The sequence below is a fragment of the Mycena indigotica genome (genome assembly GCF_014461135.1).
Source record: "Mycena indigotica strain 171206Taipei chromosome Unknown Mind.scaff0013, whole genome shotgun sequence".
NCBI classification, from domain to species: Eukaryota; Fungi; Basidiomycota; class Agaricomycetes; order Agaricales; family Mycenaceae; genus Mycena; species Mycena indigotica.
The window spans coordinates 427,955-447,393 of record NW_023503012.1 but is presented as its reverse complement, the minus strand read 5'-3'; the positions used below and the strand labels follow the sequence as shown (position 1 = coordinate 447,393).

Sequence of the window (19,439 nt, the reverse complement as noted above, 5' to 3'; positions counted from 1 at the left end):
TGCATCAAAAATTTAATGTTATTTTTAAGTTTCAGAAGATGTTATTTATTAATGTTACAGTATATTACCCATACTTAAGTCATATACATTGTAGCAGGTACAACATAATTCTTATGAAGAAAATAGGTCTTACTAGTCGTGATTGTCACTAAGGGCGGGCCAGCATAGATATGGGTGTGGGCCTGGGGCCTTGAACCCATGAGCCCAGCCTTGAGCTGGCCATCCAGCACGCCAGGCATGGGTAGTAAAGGCCAATGCTGTGACTGTTGGTTGAAGACCTACCAGCAGTTTGGACAAGGTCTGAGATGTCTAGACTATGCTGTCAGACTGTTTGTCAGACTGCGGGTCGGGCCGTGCAAGGACTTCTCCTAAGAACGCGCACCTGGAACAGAACAGATGAATCGTCGGGCCCGCGAGTATGGCGAGTAGGGTAGAGCACGGGTCAGGGTCAACCCGCAGGGGTTTCAGGGTAGGGTCTGTCAGGGTCAGAGGCAGGGTACACCAATTTCTGAACCTGGCCAAACCCGGACCCTGTCAGGGTCAACCCAGAGGGTCTAAAAAGCTGTTGCGATTTAACAAATTCCTATCTAAACATGATTTTTGTAGGTTTTAAGAGACAAAAAAAAGTCACATGTCACTCGAGTCACACATATGACATGTGACATCTGAGTACACCATATTAAATATACTTAAAATCTTGATGAATAGACTATATGCTGTCACGAATAAGACCCGGCCTGTCCGCTCCGGGCGCTGGTGTCGGGCCATTGCGGGCCCGTAGCACGCAGCACGTGACGACGAGGAACATGCGCCCCAGTAGGAGGACGCACACGTGGGAAGCATGTGACCGAGAACAATGCGTCGAGCCGTCGCCGAGCCCAACTCGACACAAGGGGACTGGGGAGGAGTGCTAGGAGGTTAGGAGTAGCGCCTGGCCTGCAAGGGATATATGATCGTCCCCTCTACGGCCAGGAACGGGGGCGAGGAGGAGCAGGAGAGGCCAGGGTGTCCGATCACCCCCTTTGCAGGCCCGCATATATAAGACGCGATAGTGTACCCATCGGGCCCGACACGACCCGATTCGAACCTTCTACAACCGATAGCGACAAGGGACCGAGTTCATGGCCCTTTCGGTTTTGATCTACCCCGCCCGCCATACTTGCGGGCCCGACTATCCGTCTGTTCTGTTCCCGGGCGCGCGTTCTTAGGAGAGGTCCTTGTACGGCCCGACCCGCAGTCTGACACATACGCTATATCTGAGCCAATATCATATAGCAAAATGTATGTTATGTTGAAATTATTGTATCTAATATATCTTCTGCTTCCATGTCTACAACCCGTGGGTCAACCGGACCCGGTTAGACCTGTACCTGGAAGGGTCAGGGTTAGGGTCAGCTCTCTGAGACCCAGACCCGGACCCGTGCTCACCACTAATGGCAAGCGGGGTAGATCGAAACCGAAAGGGCCCGTTAACTCGGTCCCTTGTTGCTGTCGGTGGTTGAAGGTTCGAATCGGGTTGTGTCGGGCCTGATGAGTCGTTAGCACCTCCTTGCACAGAGAAAGGTAGTTCTTCAGAGGATCTAAGCGATAGAGTACATGGTACGCTCAGTACATATAGCTGCATCTATGCAAAAGATGTGGGTACCATCCCAAGGGGGTAATGCAAAAGATGTTGTGACAGATGTATTTCATGAATTTCTCACTGGAATCAAGAGATATGACTAATATAAAAATGCATATAGGAAGATAAATCACCTTTTCTTTGGGCCGAATATTCGTAATATTATATTTGGGACTTATAAGCCCAGGGACCAAAAAATTAATAATCGATTAAGTAAGGTTGATGTAGCAAGATGCAGTCATCAAAAGCTCTGATGGCAATCAAAAATCGTTCCACATTGATCAACATACCTATATGTCATTGATCCCATCACTGATACCTTGATATAGCAGCCACAAACAAGAAAACAGTGTTATTTAATTTAATTTTCAAGCAGTTGCCCTCATCTTTTGCATTACCCCCCTAGGATGCCACCCACATCTTTTGCATAGATGCAGCCATATGAGCTGGTACGCTATCGCACATTATATATGCGGGCCCGCAAAGGGGGTGATCGGAGACACCCTGGCCTCTCCTGCTCCTCCTCATGACCGTTCCTGGCCGCAGAGGGGACGATCGTACATCCCTTGCAGGCCAGGCGCTACTCCTAACCTCCTAGCACTCCTCCCCAGTCCCCTGGTGTCGAGTTGGGCTCAGCAACAGCTCGACACGTCGTTCTCGGTCACGTGCTTCCCACGTGTGCGTTCCTCCTACTGGGGCGCATATTCCCCGTCATCACGTGCTGCGTGTTACGGGCCCGCGGTGGCCCAACACCAGCACCAGAGAGGACGGGCCGGGTCTTATCCGTGACACTGTTATATCCATGCTGACTCCGGCATTCAATTCTGACTCTGATTCTGGTATTTGGGTTTTAGGCAATAAAGATTTACTGAGTGTTCCCAATTATGCTGACTTCTGATCTATGCAATCATCTATGCCTTATTCCTCATATACAACTCCCTTACTACTTTACTCATCCTTGTTCTAATCTTGTTACTTACCTTGTTATCACTGATTCTGTTTCCGTTACTTTTCATACTATAAATACTTTGATGTATTACTATGTACTTCAGTTCGTAAATTAATGTTGCTGGTCTCTATTACCTAGTAGCATCTTGACTTCTCTCTTGTTTTGGCTTATGGTCAACTGGAAGCCATGGTCACCCAAACATCCTTCTGTGGTGTTCCGTCCCCAAGTGCATTCGGACTTTGATTTTGTTTCCAACTTCGATTCTGACTCCGCTCCTCTGGTCAACATGGCACTTCACACAGACTATGGGCAATATACAGTAACATTAATAAGCAACATCTTCTGGAAAATGACATAGGTAATTTTGAGACAACTTTAATTTTTTTATACAAGCAATTTTCGCCTGCAGATGACTGTAAGGGCAACCCTAGAGGCCTAAGATCCAGGTCCTAGCAGGGGAGGATCCAAAGAGAAGAAACTCTAAGGGTCCGCCCGCTAGGTAGCTGACTATTGAAACACATGAAATGAGAGCAATGGTGAATGCAGAAACAACTCCACCAACAACCAAAACACCCAAATCAAGGTCTGTATGTTCAGGGTTCCATGGAAAACATATCCATGCATGATGACTAAGTTGAGGTGGTGAAAGTGGTGTAAGTGTGATGGTATCACTGTTGACAGTGATGATGTTGATGATGGGAAGTATGCTGGTGATGGTTGATAGTGGTGGTGTCGATGTTGAAGTTAAGTTAGGTGGAGAGGAAGGAGGTGTGGATGTAGCATAGGACAAAGATGACATACTAAGTATGCCTCTTGTGGCCAAACATCCCACAACAACAACCCACTCCAAAATGATCTCAACCCAAAACCCAAAATGATAGTGGTCACAGTCACCGTCCCATCTAGTATGTCATTGCTGAAAATAGATACATTACCTGTTCCCTTTGTTGTCTCCATCATTGAGGGTAGAACAACTAGCATTAAGAGCATCAGCTTCCACACCATAAATGGCATAAACAACTCCAATATGGGTTGCTCCATTTAAAGAGGGCAACATTCCATAAAGGGAAGCACATCTGAGCATAGTTTCCCCATCTTCATGTCTTCATATCAAGCTATAACTCCAATCTCCTATAAATTCAGGTGTTCTCGGGTGGTGGGTAGTGATGGGATCAAATGATGTAAGCATATCTTGGTTCAAATCAAAGTTGTTGTCGTTGTTGTCAGCAGTAGTGAGACCTAAAACCACCCTTAGAGGCATGTTCATAAATTCGGAACAAACAAGTGTAAACAACAAACACAAGCATGTACAAATAAAATTGCTGAATAATCTTCCCCAAATCTCCCCCCACCAGCTTCCCATTCCCATGTCAGTCACCCTGCTGTCAGGGGAACCCCTACTTCGGCCTCCTTCGGACCATCCGAGGGCATCCGAGGCACATCCGACCGGCGCCCCCTCGGACGCTCCGACCCACCCCGACCATCGTCCACGGCCTCCTTCGCCCGCACAATCACCGATCCGTCAAGACCCTCCCAACGATCACCTTGGGACAGAGCCTGCGACGCCGCTCAGGCCTTCTGCGCTCTACGTCGGCAGTTACGGACGACCAGTATATAGTTGGCGCCCTAGCAGGCGGACCCTTAGAGTTTCTTCTCTTTGGATCCTTGTAAGCCTGGGAGCCTTACCTACATTCCTCCGTCACATTAGCACTGCCTCTTTAGTCACTCACCTCTGTCCTCCATCGTTGTTCCAGAATATAGCAGGATTCTGTTGTGTTTCTGTGTGTTCCTCAGTGTTTCTGGGCTAGACCACCCAGTTTCCACTTTTTTCACAACCCACTACCTGTTTTCTTGGCTTAAAATCGAAAAACTACGTCCCTGCAAGCCTTCGTGGTCCATTCGGCGCCTCCCCGGCCTTCCCGCACCTCCCCCGACGCACCCGGCGGCTTTCCCGGTCTCCCGACGGCCTCGCCGCGCTTCTTCGGCCGATCCCGGGCTTGGCGAGATAAGCGACGCGTCGTCGCGGCGATTGCGCGCGAACTCTTGCGGCGGATTCCCACGTCCTGTCACGCACATTCCCACCTCCCTCTTGCCACGTAGCAGCCGCCCCGCCTCTCTTCGCGCCTCCCTCGTCTCAACCTCGCCTCCAACGCGTGCTTCCCCTTGTTCCCTTGCCCCCACTGGCGCCCAATCCGCGCAGATCGACAGCTGCGGCGAGCTCTAACGCGTCGTCGCGCCCCACCACCACTGCACAACGACAACGACACCGGTCCGGCCCCTTGACCGACGTGGCCGAATCTCCGGCCGCACCTGACGACCTTTTTGCGCCGCGTTCGCCGTCTCGCGCTCGCTCTCATTCGGCCGACGCGTCCCACTCGCCGCGCTCTCCTCATTTGTCTCGCTCGCCGTCGCCGTCTCGCTCGCCGTCTCGCGCGCGCTCTCGCTCGCCTACAACGCCTCTCTTGCCCTCGCCGTCTGCCGAGTTCGATCCCCACCACCGTCTTCCCCCACACCTCTTCCCTCCCGCCGTCCCTGCCATCCCTGCCCTGCCCAAATCGTCCACGCGTGTGCCACGAATGACGAAACTCACGTTCCCCTGCATTCACGGAGAAGCCAACTCCTCTCTCGGTTCGCAGCTGGGTTGGCCGCTGCCAAGACGAGCATGCCACATGGACTGTTTGGAACCCCGACCTCAAGCTCACAGCTGCCACGCTTATCACGCTGGCGGGCAAACAGTTGGAGGAGGAATCGCTCGCGGAATGGTGGGATACCAACCGTGAGGACTTGCAGCGCCTGAAGTCTTGGGATGACTTCACGAATGCTTTGCGCGATAAGTTTGTGGCCCCGACCTGGCGGATGGACGCAATGCTCGAGGTCTATAGCGTCAAACAGGGAGACGACACATTCAAGGGTTTTATCGAACGTTTCGAGCGTGCCAACCGGGTTCTGAATGCAGCTGGCCCCGAGTGGAAGCTTTCCGATACCGTTATTAAATATCACGTCCTCGCCTTCTCGCACCCCGTCCTTTGCACGAATACCAAGATTTCGCCTGGCTTCAACCTCCATTCCATTCGCTACAACGCGCTCGTCAGCCTCATGACTGGTCTCTGGGACGCGGCCATCCTCAATGGCTCGATTCGACTCCGTGCAGCTCCTTCTTTTTCCATTCCTTCCCGTTCCGCTGCTCCTGCTCCTGCTGCTCTCTCGTCATCCGTCCCACCACTAACCCAAGCCGACCGTGATCGTATCAGCGCTGCGGGCGGGTGCTTCAACTGCCGCTTGACGCCTACCGACAAGGATTGGGTTCCGCATCGCAAACGTGAATGCAAGGGGAACTTGGCACTTGGTATTCCTGCTTATGTTGCCCGTATCCCCGTTGCGGCTGCTGTGATACGGAGTGGTTCGGATGTGGACTCCGATAGTGAATGGGAGCGCTGTTTGGTAACGCCGGGCATCTATCCGGGAGCATCTTGTCGTGTGGCTGGTATCAGGCCTCGTTTCCCTATCGACAATGTTTTCGACTCCGATGGTGATGACAACTCCGACTCCGATGACGACCTCGCAACTCGTGATGACTAGCAAGATTTCGGCCTTATTTCCTTATCTTATTCCCACTTTAATCGCCTTCTTCGTTCGGGTCTACTCGCATGCTCCCATTGGGGCGTTCTGGACTATGCCGCTCGGTGTACGGTTCTTACAGGGGGGTTCCCTGTATCGGCCCTATATCCTGTCGTCTGCTCAGGGCGGACTTCTCGGTCTTGCAACTTGTTGGTTCTTCTCCCTTTTTGGTACTGTCTCTCCTCATGGATTGGGTCTTGTTCTAAGTGGGGGAGGGTGTAAGCCTGGGAGCCTTACCTACATTCCTCCGTCACATTAGCACTGCCTCTTTAGTCACTCACCTCTGTCCTCCATCGTTGTTCCAGAATATAGCAGGATTCTGTTGTGTTTCTGTGTGTTCCTCAGTGTTTCTGGGCTAGACCACCCAGTTTCCAATCCTCCCCTGCTAGGCTTTCGTCGGAGTCTCCAGGGTTGCCCTTACAGTAGAAGAAACTCTCTACGGGATTAACCGGTCAAGATTGCCAGGTTTGGTGCTGACTCAGGCTCGGAGTACGAGTCCGTACCCCCCTCGTCACCGCCCCTGCCACTTGACCCCTCCTCCTCTGCTCTTGTCGTCTTTACGCCCGCTATGTCTACCGGAGCTGCTCCGGACGCTGACGCGCGCATGGGACGCACTTGAGGCGAAACTAGACAACCTCACCAATATCCTCACCCACCTTGCTTCCCAGGCTTCCGCTGCCGCACTACCTCCGGCAGCTCCCGAACCGCCCTGGCATCTCCGAATGCCCCCGACGCGGATGCGTTATTTGGTGACATTACTGTCGCCTCAAAACTGGTCTTACGACCAAACCCCCCGTTTGCGTTTAACGGAGATCGCAAACGCGGCCGCGCTTTCTTTCGCGGTCAAAACCTACGCTCGGCTTGCCCCGGAGGCCTTCGTAGTTAACGGAGAGCCGAGCGAAGAAAAGGCCGTCCGCTACGCCATGTCCTATATGGCGGAGGGACCTGCTCAGCAATGGGCAGAGCGTCATGGGAGCAAAAACCCCTTCCCCTTCCCTCGGTGGAGCCAGTTCCTCTCCGAGTTTCGCCTTCGGTTCGTCGAGGAGAACGAACAGGACCTCGCGCTCGCTAAGTTGGAAAGCGGGTTATCACATGGGAACGGGGATGTCTACGGATATACCGACGACTTCGAGGACTTGATGGACCTCGCTGGCTTCAAGACGCGTTGGTTAAGGTAACCAAGTACCGCCACGGACTTGACCCCTTGATCAACAACGGCATCACCTCTTCGAACGACCCCCCAGACCTCCGTGACTATCTGGGCTGGCGCACTCGGGCTTTCCGACAATATTAAGCCCTGGTGCGAGCGAAGCTCATTAAAGGGAACGGCTACCCCCGGACCGCTTCGGGAGCTCCGCGGGCGCCTTCCCCATCACTCGTTCGGCAACTCCGTTCCCCATCCGCCCGGTGGCCCCGCCTGTGCCACCCGCGGCCCGCGCCCCCGTCCCGGTACCTCCGGCTCCCGTCCCTATGGAGCTGGATCGTACTAGGGCTCGGGGTGCCCCTCGTCGAGCCTGCTTCAGATGCGGCGACCCCAACCATTTGGCTCGGGACTGTCCGCTTCCCGCCAACGTCCGCCATGTGGACATCCTCGACGAGGTAATCCAGCAACTTGGCGATGAGATGCTGGGAGAGCTGCTTGCGCGGTTGTCCGATACTGCGGCCTTAGCGGAGGCGCATTCGGTGATGAGTGCGGAGTGGGGGACAAAGCAAATGAGCCTCTAACTAACCAAACCAACAAAAACAACCAAAACTCCACTTGAGATAGAGAGAAAGTTGTATAATGTCGAGTAGGAAAAGTCACAAAACCCAAAATATCGTCGACTCCTTGTGCGAGAACAGACCCCTGTGAACAGAGCCTTGGCACAAATGTGTAAGGTTGTAGGGTTGATACGAGTTTCTTGCGAAAAACGTTGATTTGTTGTGCCCCAAAGCGTACTATCGACGAAACTCAGCAATAGAGAAGCGCCAATACGATGCCCGGAGAGTTTATACTCGTTGGATCAGGACTAACTGCCTTAAACCCTCTGAGTTGTCTCGAGTCAGGAACTAACTGCCTTAAACTCTCGACCAGCAACCGAAACCCAATAAACAGCAACCGGAACTCTTGTATTCAGCAACCGAAACCCTCAACCAATAATCCTTCCGACGCGATAATACTATTTCGAAAGAGCTAGCAAGATAGATTTGACGAGCTAGATCCCCAGATGCACCTAGTAGAGCGGGGCAATCCGTGAACCTGCCAAATACAAAACAGAGATATAAATACTAAACAGAAATTGATAGAATCAGGGAAAATCTCGAGTAAGAAAAGTAGTCCATGTGCATAATTGTATAGGTATCGTTTCGCCATACGACCCAGAGTCGAAAATCCAGGTCCAGATGACTGGTATCGCGTGTATTGGAGTCAATGACCTGTGTAAATCTTCCGTGTTCGCGACCATCTAGTTTGTCTTGTGAAGAATCCCTCGATCTTGAGTAGGATCAGTGGATAGCTCTGCTTCCCAGCTTTCGATTGACACCCATAACTCGTATCTTGTGCATATGGCCTCAGCGGTGGTTGTCCCAACTCTCCTGGCGCATTTCCAATGTTCAGATGATCTGTTCCTCGACAGTGTTTTAGAGTCGCCGTTGATCACAGGTCCAGGCCCCAATCAATTGAGTAGGTTTTCGCCGTTTAACCGTCCCTTGGCACTCTCGATCCTCCAGCATGATCCGAAACCACGTTCCAATGATGTCAGTTGTCGATACCAACAGAGATAGGGGTGTCCCTTGTCTAGGAGTTGTCGGTTTCGAGTCTCCACTGAGCGCCAAACCGAATATGCCTTTTAGAATACACTCCCTTTGGGTATTTTGCATAGAATTGGATGGATTCTAGCGAGAAACGGGCTCTGCGAACTTTTCCTAGTCAAGATTTTGGAATCACTATGAGCGATTTGATAGGATTTGACTGGATTTTGATAGGTTCTTGTGCAGGTAACTCCCTAGTTGACCATTCGGGACTCATGTCAACTCTGAGACGTGCGCTGAGCAACAAAATCGACAAAAATAGTCGTTTCCTGGTCTGTTCCAGACTGCGGCTTATCAACGCCCTCCCGACGGTCGCCCTGGGACCTCGCCTGCGACGCCACCCAAGCCTTCTGTGCCCGACAGCGGCAGCTACGGACAAGCAGTATATAGTCAGCTACCTAGCAGGCGGACCCTTAGAGTTTCTTCTCTTTGGATCCTCCCCTGCTAGGTCAGCTTCATTTGTATTCGCTTACCAATGTTCACGCTTTGGATCCTCCCCTGCTAGGACCTTGATCTCAGGCCTCCGGGGTTGCCCTTACAGCAGAAGAAACTCTCTACGGGATCAACCGGACAAGATTGCCAGGTTCGGCGCTGACTCAGGCTCGGAGTACGAGTCCGTTCCGCCCTCGTCACCGCCCCTGCCACTTGTCCCCTCCTCCTCTACTCCTGTGGTCCTGTGAAGAGGGTCGGTCATCAAGCGCATCAGACGAACGTTTATTCGGACTTAGTACATATTTGATTGGACTGTAATTACATCAGCGCGTGACCTAGAGTCACGCACACAATATATCTTGCTCTCATCCTTCATGACGAAGTAAGAACAGCGCGACGACAGCGCTACCTCGGACCCACCAAAGGCCTGAGCACGCGTGCAACTGCTCCACGTAGCTCCCGTGGTGGTCCTCGACCACAAGCTAGCATGCTCGAGCCCTACACGGGGCTCCCCAACTCTTATACAGGCGCGCTGCTTCAGCGCGCCTTACTTTCTTATATGCTGGTCGTAGCTCCGCTTCTCCTCAGCCTCTTCGAACCAACCCCCGTCACAATGGAGCCCACCGCGAGGGGCTGTCCCGAGACGACGGTGCCGACCAGCGTCACGAAACAACAACCCCTGGCTTAGCCGACTCGGCTAAACAAATTTTCGTCGGCTAAAAGAAATGCTTATAAAAAGCTGAGCCCAGCCAAGGGCTCCCCCAAAGCTTCTCTTCGCAACAACCATGTCTTCGCAAACTCGGTCAACTCCCGCTGCCCCCTTTGGCGAAAAAAGAGCGCCCTCCACAGGGCGTCCGACTAATACTTCAAGGAATGCGGGGGAAGAAAAATTAGACATGTACGCGTCGCGCAAGACCTCGACGACTATCCCGACTACCGCGGCGACAGCTAATCCCACGCCATCACGACTGACGTCTCCGACTGTGTCGTCCGCCCGCGCACCATATACGAGCACCACCACCGGTGCCACTGAATGCGGCCACCCCAAGCAGAGCTCGCCCACCGGGCTCAGCAAACCAGGAAGGACCAGCTTTCGACCCTATGAGGATGATTAGGGAAAGGACTTCGGAAAGGCAGAACGTTGCTGGCCGCTCAGTCGCCAGCCCAGCTTCCACGCCCCTTCCAGCTTCCCCCGCGGTCGAGGCGGATGTCCTCCTAGGCGAAGGCACGGCGTCGGAGATAAACGGCGTAGGAGCTTCCTCGCCAGTTCGAGCTTCACCCTCCACTTCTTCGGTCCGCTCAACCGCTTCGTCCGGATCCACTGAGCAAGTAGAGACAGAGTTACTTAGCTCTGCTAGCAGTGGATCGACTGAGTCCTCGGCCAGTCAGTCGAGCGAGGGTACCCTACGGAACGGATCTTCCAGGCGGCCTTCTCCTCTGAATGAGGACGACGGCAGTATATCCTCTGCGTTCGCCCAACGCGCAGTAAATACGCTCACTCCAATCTTCTCGCGGGCCGGCAGATCCATCGACGTCTTTACGGACGAAGCTCTATTTCAGTCGGTTGCTAGACTGCATACCTCATTCGATCCGGAGCAAGATGACGACCTGCTTACCCTCTTTGGAATCGAAGGAGAGGGAGCCAGCCCCTGGTTCAATGCGGAGCGGGCGGACCAACTCAGAGATATTCTGAGGAGGTTCGGTTACCCCCACACGTTGCTCGCTTGGGAAAATTTGGCTGAAGCCGTAGAAGAAGTACGGACTCTCCGTTCTGAAGACGTCTCACTAGTTGATCGAGGCAGCACGGTGGACGGCAACGACTTATTGGGTATCCCTATCTCCACGTTAACGCTGCTCGCCCACGTCACGGTAGCCGCCCAGCAAATACTGGCGAACCTGACTACATTCGCGGCGCGAAACGTTCGATCGAGCTTTATGGTCGACGTGGGCTACTCGTTCCTCACCATCTTGGAGGGACACTCGGATGCAACTACCATTTTAGGGACGTTGGGAGTTCTTCAGCTGCGATTGTCTCGAGCAGTGGTTCATATACGAAAACAACTGAATGAGATACGAAGAAACCTCACCGGGGTTGAAGTCGAATCTATTGCCAGCACGAACTCGACACTTTCTGAAGTGCGCCACAAATACGGCGCCGTCCCTGCTGAACAGGAAGTATGGCGGATAATAGCGCGCAAAGATTACCGCAACCTGGAGTATAAAGCGAATCCCCAGGAGATACGACAAGGGATTCAGTCAGTCATTAATGCCGACCGAGGATTCAGAGCGGATCCTTACCGCGAACGATCAGGGAAGCGTGAAGCAGCCGCAGAGCCCTCGTCAGGGCTCGCTACGCGAGCAACGGAAGGCGCTCTCCCCAATCCCATTCTGCCCGGATCCGCGCCCAATATCTGGGCGCCATCACCCAGCGTGGTCAGCTTCGGCCCAGGCGGCCCGATACCCCACGTGCTCGGCGAAGGAGCCCGGCGTCGGGTACCGAACATCCTATCGGCCGTGGATTATAGGAGTGGGGGGCCATCTGTGACGGCTGCCCGTTCTACGGGCCGGAGCATATTCCCATTCCCCTCGTCTGAAACGAGGACGGACACGTACCAACTGACCTCGCAAGGCTTGATCCCCGTCGACCGGAATGCCGGCCCTCCGTCGGGCCGAGGTGGGCCGCCCGGATCCGGGCGGTCCCCGTCCCGAGAAAGGGATCGAGCTGGAGACGGCGGACCCCCAGGCGCGAACCCTCCGAGCTGGCATGACGCCCATCCTCCCCGAGGAGGAGGGGAAGGGTGGCCTGAAGACGGTGACCCGGGGTGGGGTTCCCAGGTCAGAGGAACGGACGCGTCCAATCCACCGCATGGGCCTGGTATTTGGCAAATTAACCAGAAACTACCCCTCTCTATCATTCCGAAGTGGGACGGGGAGGGTCTCACCGCTATCGACTACTTGTCGGCCATGGACCGCTTGGCGCGCTACAGCTCCTACTTATTCACGCAAGTCGGGCAGATGGGCCCGATCAACTTCGAAGGGCTTGCGGCAGAGTGGTGGAAGCATTTAACACGCTTCGAACGAGAGCTATACTCGCGAGACTGGGATCACCTCTACAGCGCCATCTCAAGCCAATTCATTACTCCGGAATAGAGGCGAGAGCGATTACTAGAATTCGGAAAAATCTCCTTCCAGCAAGCTGGGCATTCGAGCGAGAAACCTATCCAATTCTACCAAAGACGCATTTCTTACAACTCTTTCCTGAACCCTATCCTAGCGGATACAGAGGCGGAATTGTTGATGGCTGTCACCAGAGTAATCGAAACTCAGCCAGCAATATGGAGCGGTACTATTAACGTCGAGCTCTGCCCCTCCATAGCCGCGCTACTACACAGGGCGCAACAAAGCGAGAAGGTCCTGCTCTCCTTATGGGCGATGGACAAACAGGCGAGGCTGTCGTCCTCCGCCTCCTCCTCTTCGCAACAGGCTAGCTCACGTACTGGGCATAACTTCTATCGCAAAAAAGCGTTTGCCGCGGAGGCTTCTCCTTCTCAAGACGAGGATACCGCTCTGGCGATGGTTGCGGAAGCACCTAAAACAGGCAAACCACAGTATCCCTGCGGGAGGCGTAGTAGACGGCTATCACTTTGCGAGAGACGATTCGAGGGTGAGCCCCCGCCCCCCGAAGAATGGCCACTGCTGGATATGCACGAGTCCGAAGCATCTAATGAGGGACTGCGTGCACTTTGGCAGGTGGGATAAAATGCGGCAAGCCAACATGTTGGAGCGTGACATCGAGCCCGAAGAATGGGAAGACGAGGAGTCGGACTACATAGCTATGATTGCTGAAATCCAAATCGCTTCACAGTATGCTGAGCCTGGGACTGAGATCGAGCGTGAATCCGTAATAAGAGAGTCCTATTTGGCTGCCGCTGCCTTCCATGTTCCCCGCTACTCAGAAAACCGCAATACGAGGCGAGCGGCTGCCCTAAGTAAACAGCCAGGTTGGAAGCTTAAGGGCAAGGAAAAGGAGATTCCGATGGCCGCGTTGCCACGGCGAGTGAGGCGACGGTCGCGGGATCTTCCTTCTAGCCAGGAGAAGCCTCGAAACACTATCCTACAGGCTACTAAAGGACAGCAGCTTCCTGAAGGAATGGCGGGACTAGGCTCCCGGGCGTTGCACACACCGGTCCGTGTTGGGTCACCCGAGGCTGAGCCAGTGAAAGGAAGAGTAGACTCGGGGGCGGACTTGACATTGGTATCCGAGGAATTTTGGCTTACGTTGGAAGACAGGCCGACACCCAAGGAAGGAGCGCGCATAAAGCTCTATCACCTCACAGGGCGAGCCAAAGTACTAGGCTACGTCACGCTCAAGATGTTCATGGCAGACGAGGACGGCAACTCAGTGGGCTTTGACATGGAGGCTTACGTGGTCCGCGATATGATGGTGCCTCTGCTGTTAGGAGAGGATTTCCAGACAGCGTACGAGATGGGCGTGGAGAGGCACACGAACGGACGTAATACGCTCTTATTCAGAGCGTCGCAAGCAGACATCCGTGTCCCGGCTTCCTCCTCAGTGACCTACGATTTGGGATTCAAGATAAGGCAGATTGGACTGGCCCGCCGAGTGCACCCGGTTGCTGTGGAAGCGGGATTGCAGGTAGGCGCGTCCCGAAGAGCCAAAAGAGTGGTGTGGAAGTGTGGAATGTCCCTTACGTAGCTTTTCCTTATGAGGCTGTTTCCGCTTTAGGACGCCCATCATCAATATTTGATGTGGCTATTTGTTTGTAGTCTACATCATCATTTAATAGAACTCCTCACACCCCAACCACCACCGAGTTCGCAACCAGTGCCGAGATTGCTCCACCGAGGGCAAGTTGCTAGTGAACATCGAGCCCCCGACCACCAGATTCTTGCATCTTTCGAGTCCCCGAGCCCCCGAGCCGAGGTTCACGACTGGAGCGAGTTTCTGCGATTTTACATTCACTTTTGCTTTCACTCTTACACAAATTCTTCCACTCATTTCCCTCCGAAATCCTTTCATTCGTGCTCCCCCAATCCCGGACATATCGACCGTTCTTCTGGCGAACACTGCACAAGCCAGTACTTCCACAGTGGTGACCACCGCAGGGGGAAAGCTCTTCTATCCGGGCTTTCCTTGGTCGAGACAAGCATTGTCCGTGTGTCTTTAACTCTTCTACACTCCCTTTCCCCACTTTCGAGCTCTTTCCTTCACTTCCATGCCCTCCGACGACGAATCCCCCACTCTCGAGCCCACCACGCGTTTCCCTGCCCGTTCCCGCGTTGCAACGAGCCCCATCACGCATGTACAACACGCGGCACGGAGATCTCTCGCAAACGACAGCAGAACTCTCACAAGTGGCGTCGGCCATCTCTACATGGCCGTTCCGATCAGCAACGTGCCCGAGACTGGCCGCGCGCGCCCAAATGCGGTCCGAGGAGCGAGTCCGATCACGGCCGGAGCTCCCGGAGCGATTCCCACGCTCAATTCCACGCGTTTTGCGCCTTCTGCTTCACCAAACTCGCCGAGAACTGTCCACGGCACTTCCGCGAGCGAGGCCCGAGCGCCGAGCGTTGTTCCCACGCCCGAATCGCCGCGTTCTGCCGCCCTGAACAAGCCACGATCGCGCCGCTGCTTCGTTTGCGGCCGGAGCAACAACCACCCACTCAGCTTCCGTTTCTGCCCCCGCACGTGCACGCTCTTGCGCCGAGCGCTCGCCCGACTCGATGAACGAGGCAAGCTTGTGATGCCTGATGGATCCGCGCTGCCGATGACGCGACACGCCGGTGGAGTCGCTGGACACCTCATTTCCGCGCATAACGCTGCGCTTCGCGTTTCTGAGCGTCCCGAACCACCACAACCGCTTGCTCGACGTCCAACACGCCTTCCAACACCATGTGAGCCGACTCCTTCTCAATTTCCGCCACCAACTGAGCCGATTCGCGCTGCTGAGCACACCGGCCCGCTCAATCCGAGTTCCTCCCATCCCGAGATCGCTCCGCCTGTTTCCCACGCCCCTCGCCGACGCCACGCGCATCGAACCAACCAGCCGCGCATGCTAATGCCGTGCGTCAAGTGTCAACAAGCTAAATCGATGCAGTTAATTCAAAGATTGCTGTTCGACAACACCCTTCGAGCCCACTTCACAGAGATGATCACCACCTTGAGTAAGCTTGATCCTGACACTCTGGCGGTGCTTTCCGACAAAATGATGGCAACTCACACACTCCCACCGTGTTTCATCCACGCTCACTTGTCGCAACCAACCGTGTGTCCATTTGGCTGAGTACTTTCATCGTTGGTTTCCGATCCATTCCCACTTCCATTCCGGTGATCTCGAGGTCGAGATTCGAGTTCCTCCCACTGTGGAAGTGTGGAATGTCCCTTACGTAGCTTTTCCTTATGAGGCTGTTTCCGCTTTAGGACGCCCATCATCAATATTTGATGTGGCTATTTGTTTGTAGTCTACATCATCATTTAATAGAACTCCTCACACCAACCACCACCGAGTTCGCAACCAGTGCCGAGATTGCTCCACCGAGGGCAAGTTGCTAGTGAACATCGAGCCCCCGACCACCAGATTCTTGCGCCTTTCGAGTCCCCGAGCCCCCGAGCCGAGCTTCACGACTGGAGCGAGTTTCAGCGATTTTACATTCACTTTCACTTCCACTCTTACACGAATTCTTCCACTCCTTTCCCTCCAAAATCCTTCCATTCGTGCTCCCCCAATCCCGGACATATCGACCGTTCTTCTGGCGAACACTGCACAAGCCAGTACTTCCACAGTGGCATTCCGGAAGAAAATCTCAGCAGAGGCTAAACCTGTCGTCGCGGCTCGAGATGTGCTCTTAGGACCGGGGTCAGTACACAACGTGCCAGTCACCGCGGACTTCACCGGAAGGGAGGACTGGTTTGTGGAGAAAGTGCTCATCTCCACTGACGATGGCAGCATTCTAGCGGCCCCATCCACCTTAATAAAGGCGTCCGTCCCTGTCATACCGATAGCCAACCCCTCCGCGAGGCCTTGGTTCATTCGAGCGGGGGATGTGGTAGGTAAACTACGCGACCCGAGTTCCTACGCAGACGCGCCCGTCAACCGAAGACGAGATGGATCACATGACCGCGTACGCCGAGGCGATCGAAAGAGTCATCTCTGTCACATCAAATTCTCAGGACGACTCTCTTACAGGACCGCCACCACCACCAGCCGACTCGCCCGATGGACCGGGCGAGGGAGATGACGAGCTATGGGAAGGCCCCAAGACGGTGGCCCTGGACGATCCGGACAAAGAGCCAGTGGAAGACGTGGCGGAGGCTGTGAACCTGGGAGAAGACGTGCCGGAGGACATCAGGCCCAAGTTACTGGAGGTTCTGCGACGCAATGCGCCTGCATTTGGCGTGGGGGGACGACTAGGAACAGTAAAGGAGAAAGCAACAGTGCCCACATTGCCGGGCACTCAGCCAGTATCCCTCCCCGCCTACGCGGCGTCCCCTTTGAAGAGGGAAGTGATCGATAATCAGCTGAACCTTTGGTTCAAACGAGGGGTCATTGAGAAATCGCACAGTCCTTGGGGAGCGCCTTGCGTGGTCGTGTTCCGTAACGGGAAGCCGCGGCTAGCAGTAGACTACAGGAAGCTAAACGTGTCAACTATACCAGACGAGTTCCCTATACCGCGACAGTCAGAAATAGTGCAAGCTCTTTCGGGTGCCCAGGTTCTCTCCTCATTCGATGCTCTCGCGGGATTCAACCAAGTGGAGATAGAAGAGAGCGACAGGGAAAAGACTGCCTTCCGCTCCCACCGGGGCTTGTGGCAATTTGTCCGAATGCCGTTTGGACTGCGAAACGGGCCATCCATATTCCAGCGCATAATGCAAAGCGTGTTGGCACCCTTCCTCTGGCTGTTCACCCTGGTGTACATCGACGATATCGTAGTATACTCGAAATCTTGGGAGGAACATCTAGAACATCTGGACAAGGTTCTGGGAGCTATCGCGGGAGCAGGAATAACGCTGGAGCCAAAGAAGTGCTTCATTGGTTACAGTTCTATCCTGCTCCTCGGGCAGAAAGTTTCGAGGCTAGGGCTGTCTACCCACAAGGAGAAGGTGGCTGCGATACAGGAACTGGAGAGACCCCGGTCAGCGCATGAACTCCAGAAGTTTCTGGGTATGGTAAATTACTTCTCGGGGTACATTCCGTACTACGCGTTCGTGATGAAGCCTTTATTCGGACTCTTGGCCAAAGGCGTGCGCTGGGAATGGAGGGCAGAGCACGAGATAGCTTTCCAACAAGCCAAGGATGCGCTCTCGGTGGCCCCGGTGCTAGGCCATCCGGTACAGGGCGCTCCTTACAGGCTGTACACCGACGCCTCGGACTTTGCAATTGGGGCAAGTCTGCAGCAAGTTCAGGAAATTCGAGTGAGGGATCTAAAGGGTACATCAACTTACGACAGGTTGGCGAAGGCTCACGGACTGGGCCTTCCCGTGCCGCGTTTGTTCGCAAGCTTGACGAGCGAGGGTGGAGGAAATGAAGGGGAAGGACACTTGGGGGGCGACGCTGGACGATACCATAGTTCACGTCGAACGTGTCATTTGCTATTGGAGCAGGAGCTTGAGATCCGCGGAGCGGAATTATAGCGCCACAGAGCGTGAAGCGCTGGGCGCGAAAGAGGCGTTGATCCGCTTCCAGCCTTTTATTGAGGGGGAGAAGGTGATTCTGGTAACGGACCACGCTGCACTACAATGGGCAAGGGTATACGAAAATGCGAACAGGAGGCTCGCGGCATGGGGGGCAGTATTCGCTGCATACCCAGGGCTCAAGATAGTCCACCGCCCTGGCCGGATACACTCGAACGTGGACCCGCTATCTAGGCTGCCGCGAGCTCCGCCGCATAACTCGCCGGCGAGGGATGATATTCCGCCTATAATGCAGGACAAGGAGAAGAGAGAGAGAGCGGAATCAGAGGAGGAGAAAGGATCTCGGGCGCCGGCGCCTAAAGCCGCTTTTGCAGCTTTCTGGTGGGAGGAAGTGTTGGAGAGAGAGGCGTATCCGGTGCAGACGCGCCGTCAACTGAGAGAGGAGTTGAAGAACACCTTGCAGGATCAAGGGCTGCAGGGCTCCCCGGAGGAGCCCTCCCATTCCACTAAGGAGAACTTACAGGGCTCCCCAGCGGAGCTCTCGGTTCCCGCCAGTCCCAAGAACGAGAGTCAAGGCCTGCCTGAACCAGAAGAAGCAGCAAAAGACCATTGGACCTATCCGTCCGGATCAGATGGGCCTGCGGCGGATGTCGAGGACGACTGGGTTAACAAGGCTCATTTGTTGATCTCAGTAGCACCGGAGGTGGCAGAAGAATTCGCCCGAGGATACCGGGCGGACCCGCATTTCAAGAACAAATATGTGGATGAAGCCATGAGCGCGGACAAGAAATTGACTCCTTCAAGGTTCCAGAAAGGCAAGGACGGACTGCTATACTTCATCGATGCCGACTGGGAGACTCGGCTATGCGTGCCCAATTCCAAGGTTAAAGACGTTATAACGGAAATACACGAGTCTGCGAGAGAATCGGCTCACGCGGGGCCAGCCAAGCTAGTGTCGAGACTGCGACAGCTATTCTACTGGCCTAGCATGGCCACGGACACGGAGAATTTCGCGTCTTCCTGTGACGTGTGTCAAAAGATCAAAGTTGACCACAGGCAGAAAATGGGAGGTTTACGCCCTGCTCACATACCACGTCGACCATTCGCCACTATATCCATGGATCTTATTACCGGACTGCCCCCATCGGGCGCAGAAAAGTTCACGGCCATACTAGTCTTCGTTGACAAGCTCACTAAATTCGCAATAATGGTACCGACTCATACTACTCTGTCCCAAGAAGGTTTCGCCAAACTCTTCATTGACCACGTCGTAAATCGATACGGCATGCCGGAACGGATTATCTCCGACAGGGATAAACGATGGGCCACAGCTTTCTGGAGATCGGTGGTGACTCAGTATGGTAGTACCATGGCAT

The 19,439-nt window shown here is 54.2% G+C and overlaps 3 protein-coding genes across 3 annotated transcripts; all 3 read left to right on the top strand.

The window, feature by feature from the left end:
* Positions 1-10,517: 10,517 nt before the first annotated feature.
* On the top strand, positions 10,518-12,560 carry MIND_01262600 (TY3B-TY3B protein; the record flags this gene model as incomplete). The annotated part of the gene is made up of 1 exon (XM_037369108.1): positions 10,518-12,560. One exon carries the CDS (start codon positions 10,518-10,520, stop codon positions 12,558-12,560), a length of 2,043 nt encoding a protein of 680 aa, XP_037214314.1.
* Positions 12,561-12,707: 147 nt separating this feature from the next.
* On the top strand, positions 12,708-13,169 carry MIND_01262500 (uncharacterized protein; the record flags this gene model as incomplete). The annotated part of the gene is made up of 1 exon (XM_037369107.1): positions 12,708-13,169. The coding sequence occupies one exon, from the start codon at positions 12,708-12,710 to the stop codon at positions 13,167-13,169; it is 462 nt and encodes a 153-aa protein (XP_037214313.1).
* Positions 13,170-14,647: 1,478 nt separating this feature from the next.
* On the top strand, positions 14,648-16,670 carry MIND_01262400 (TY3B-TY3B protein; the record flags this gene model as incomplete). Its single annotated transcript, XM_037369106.1, has 3 exons — positions 14,648-15,495; positions 15,541-15,697; positions 15,951-16,670. The coding sequence occupies 3 exons, from the start codon at positions 14,648-14,650 to the stop codon at positions 16,668-16,670; spliced, it is 1,725 nt and encodes a 574-aa protein (XP_037214312.1).
* Positions 16,671-19,439: the final 2,769 nt, after the last annotated feature.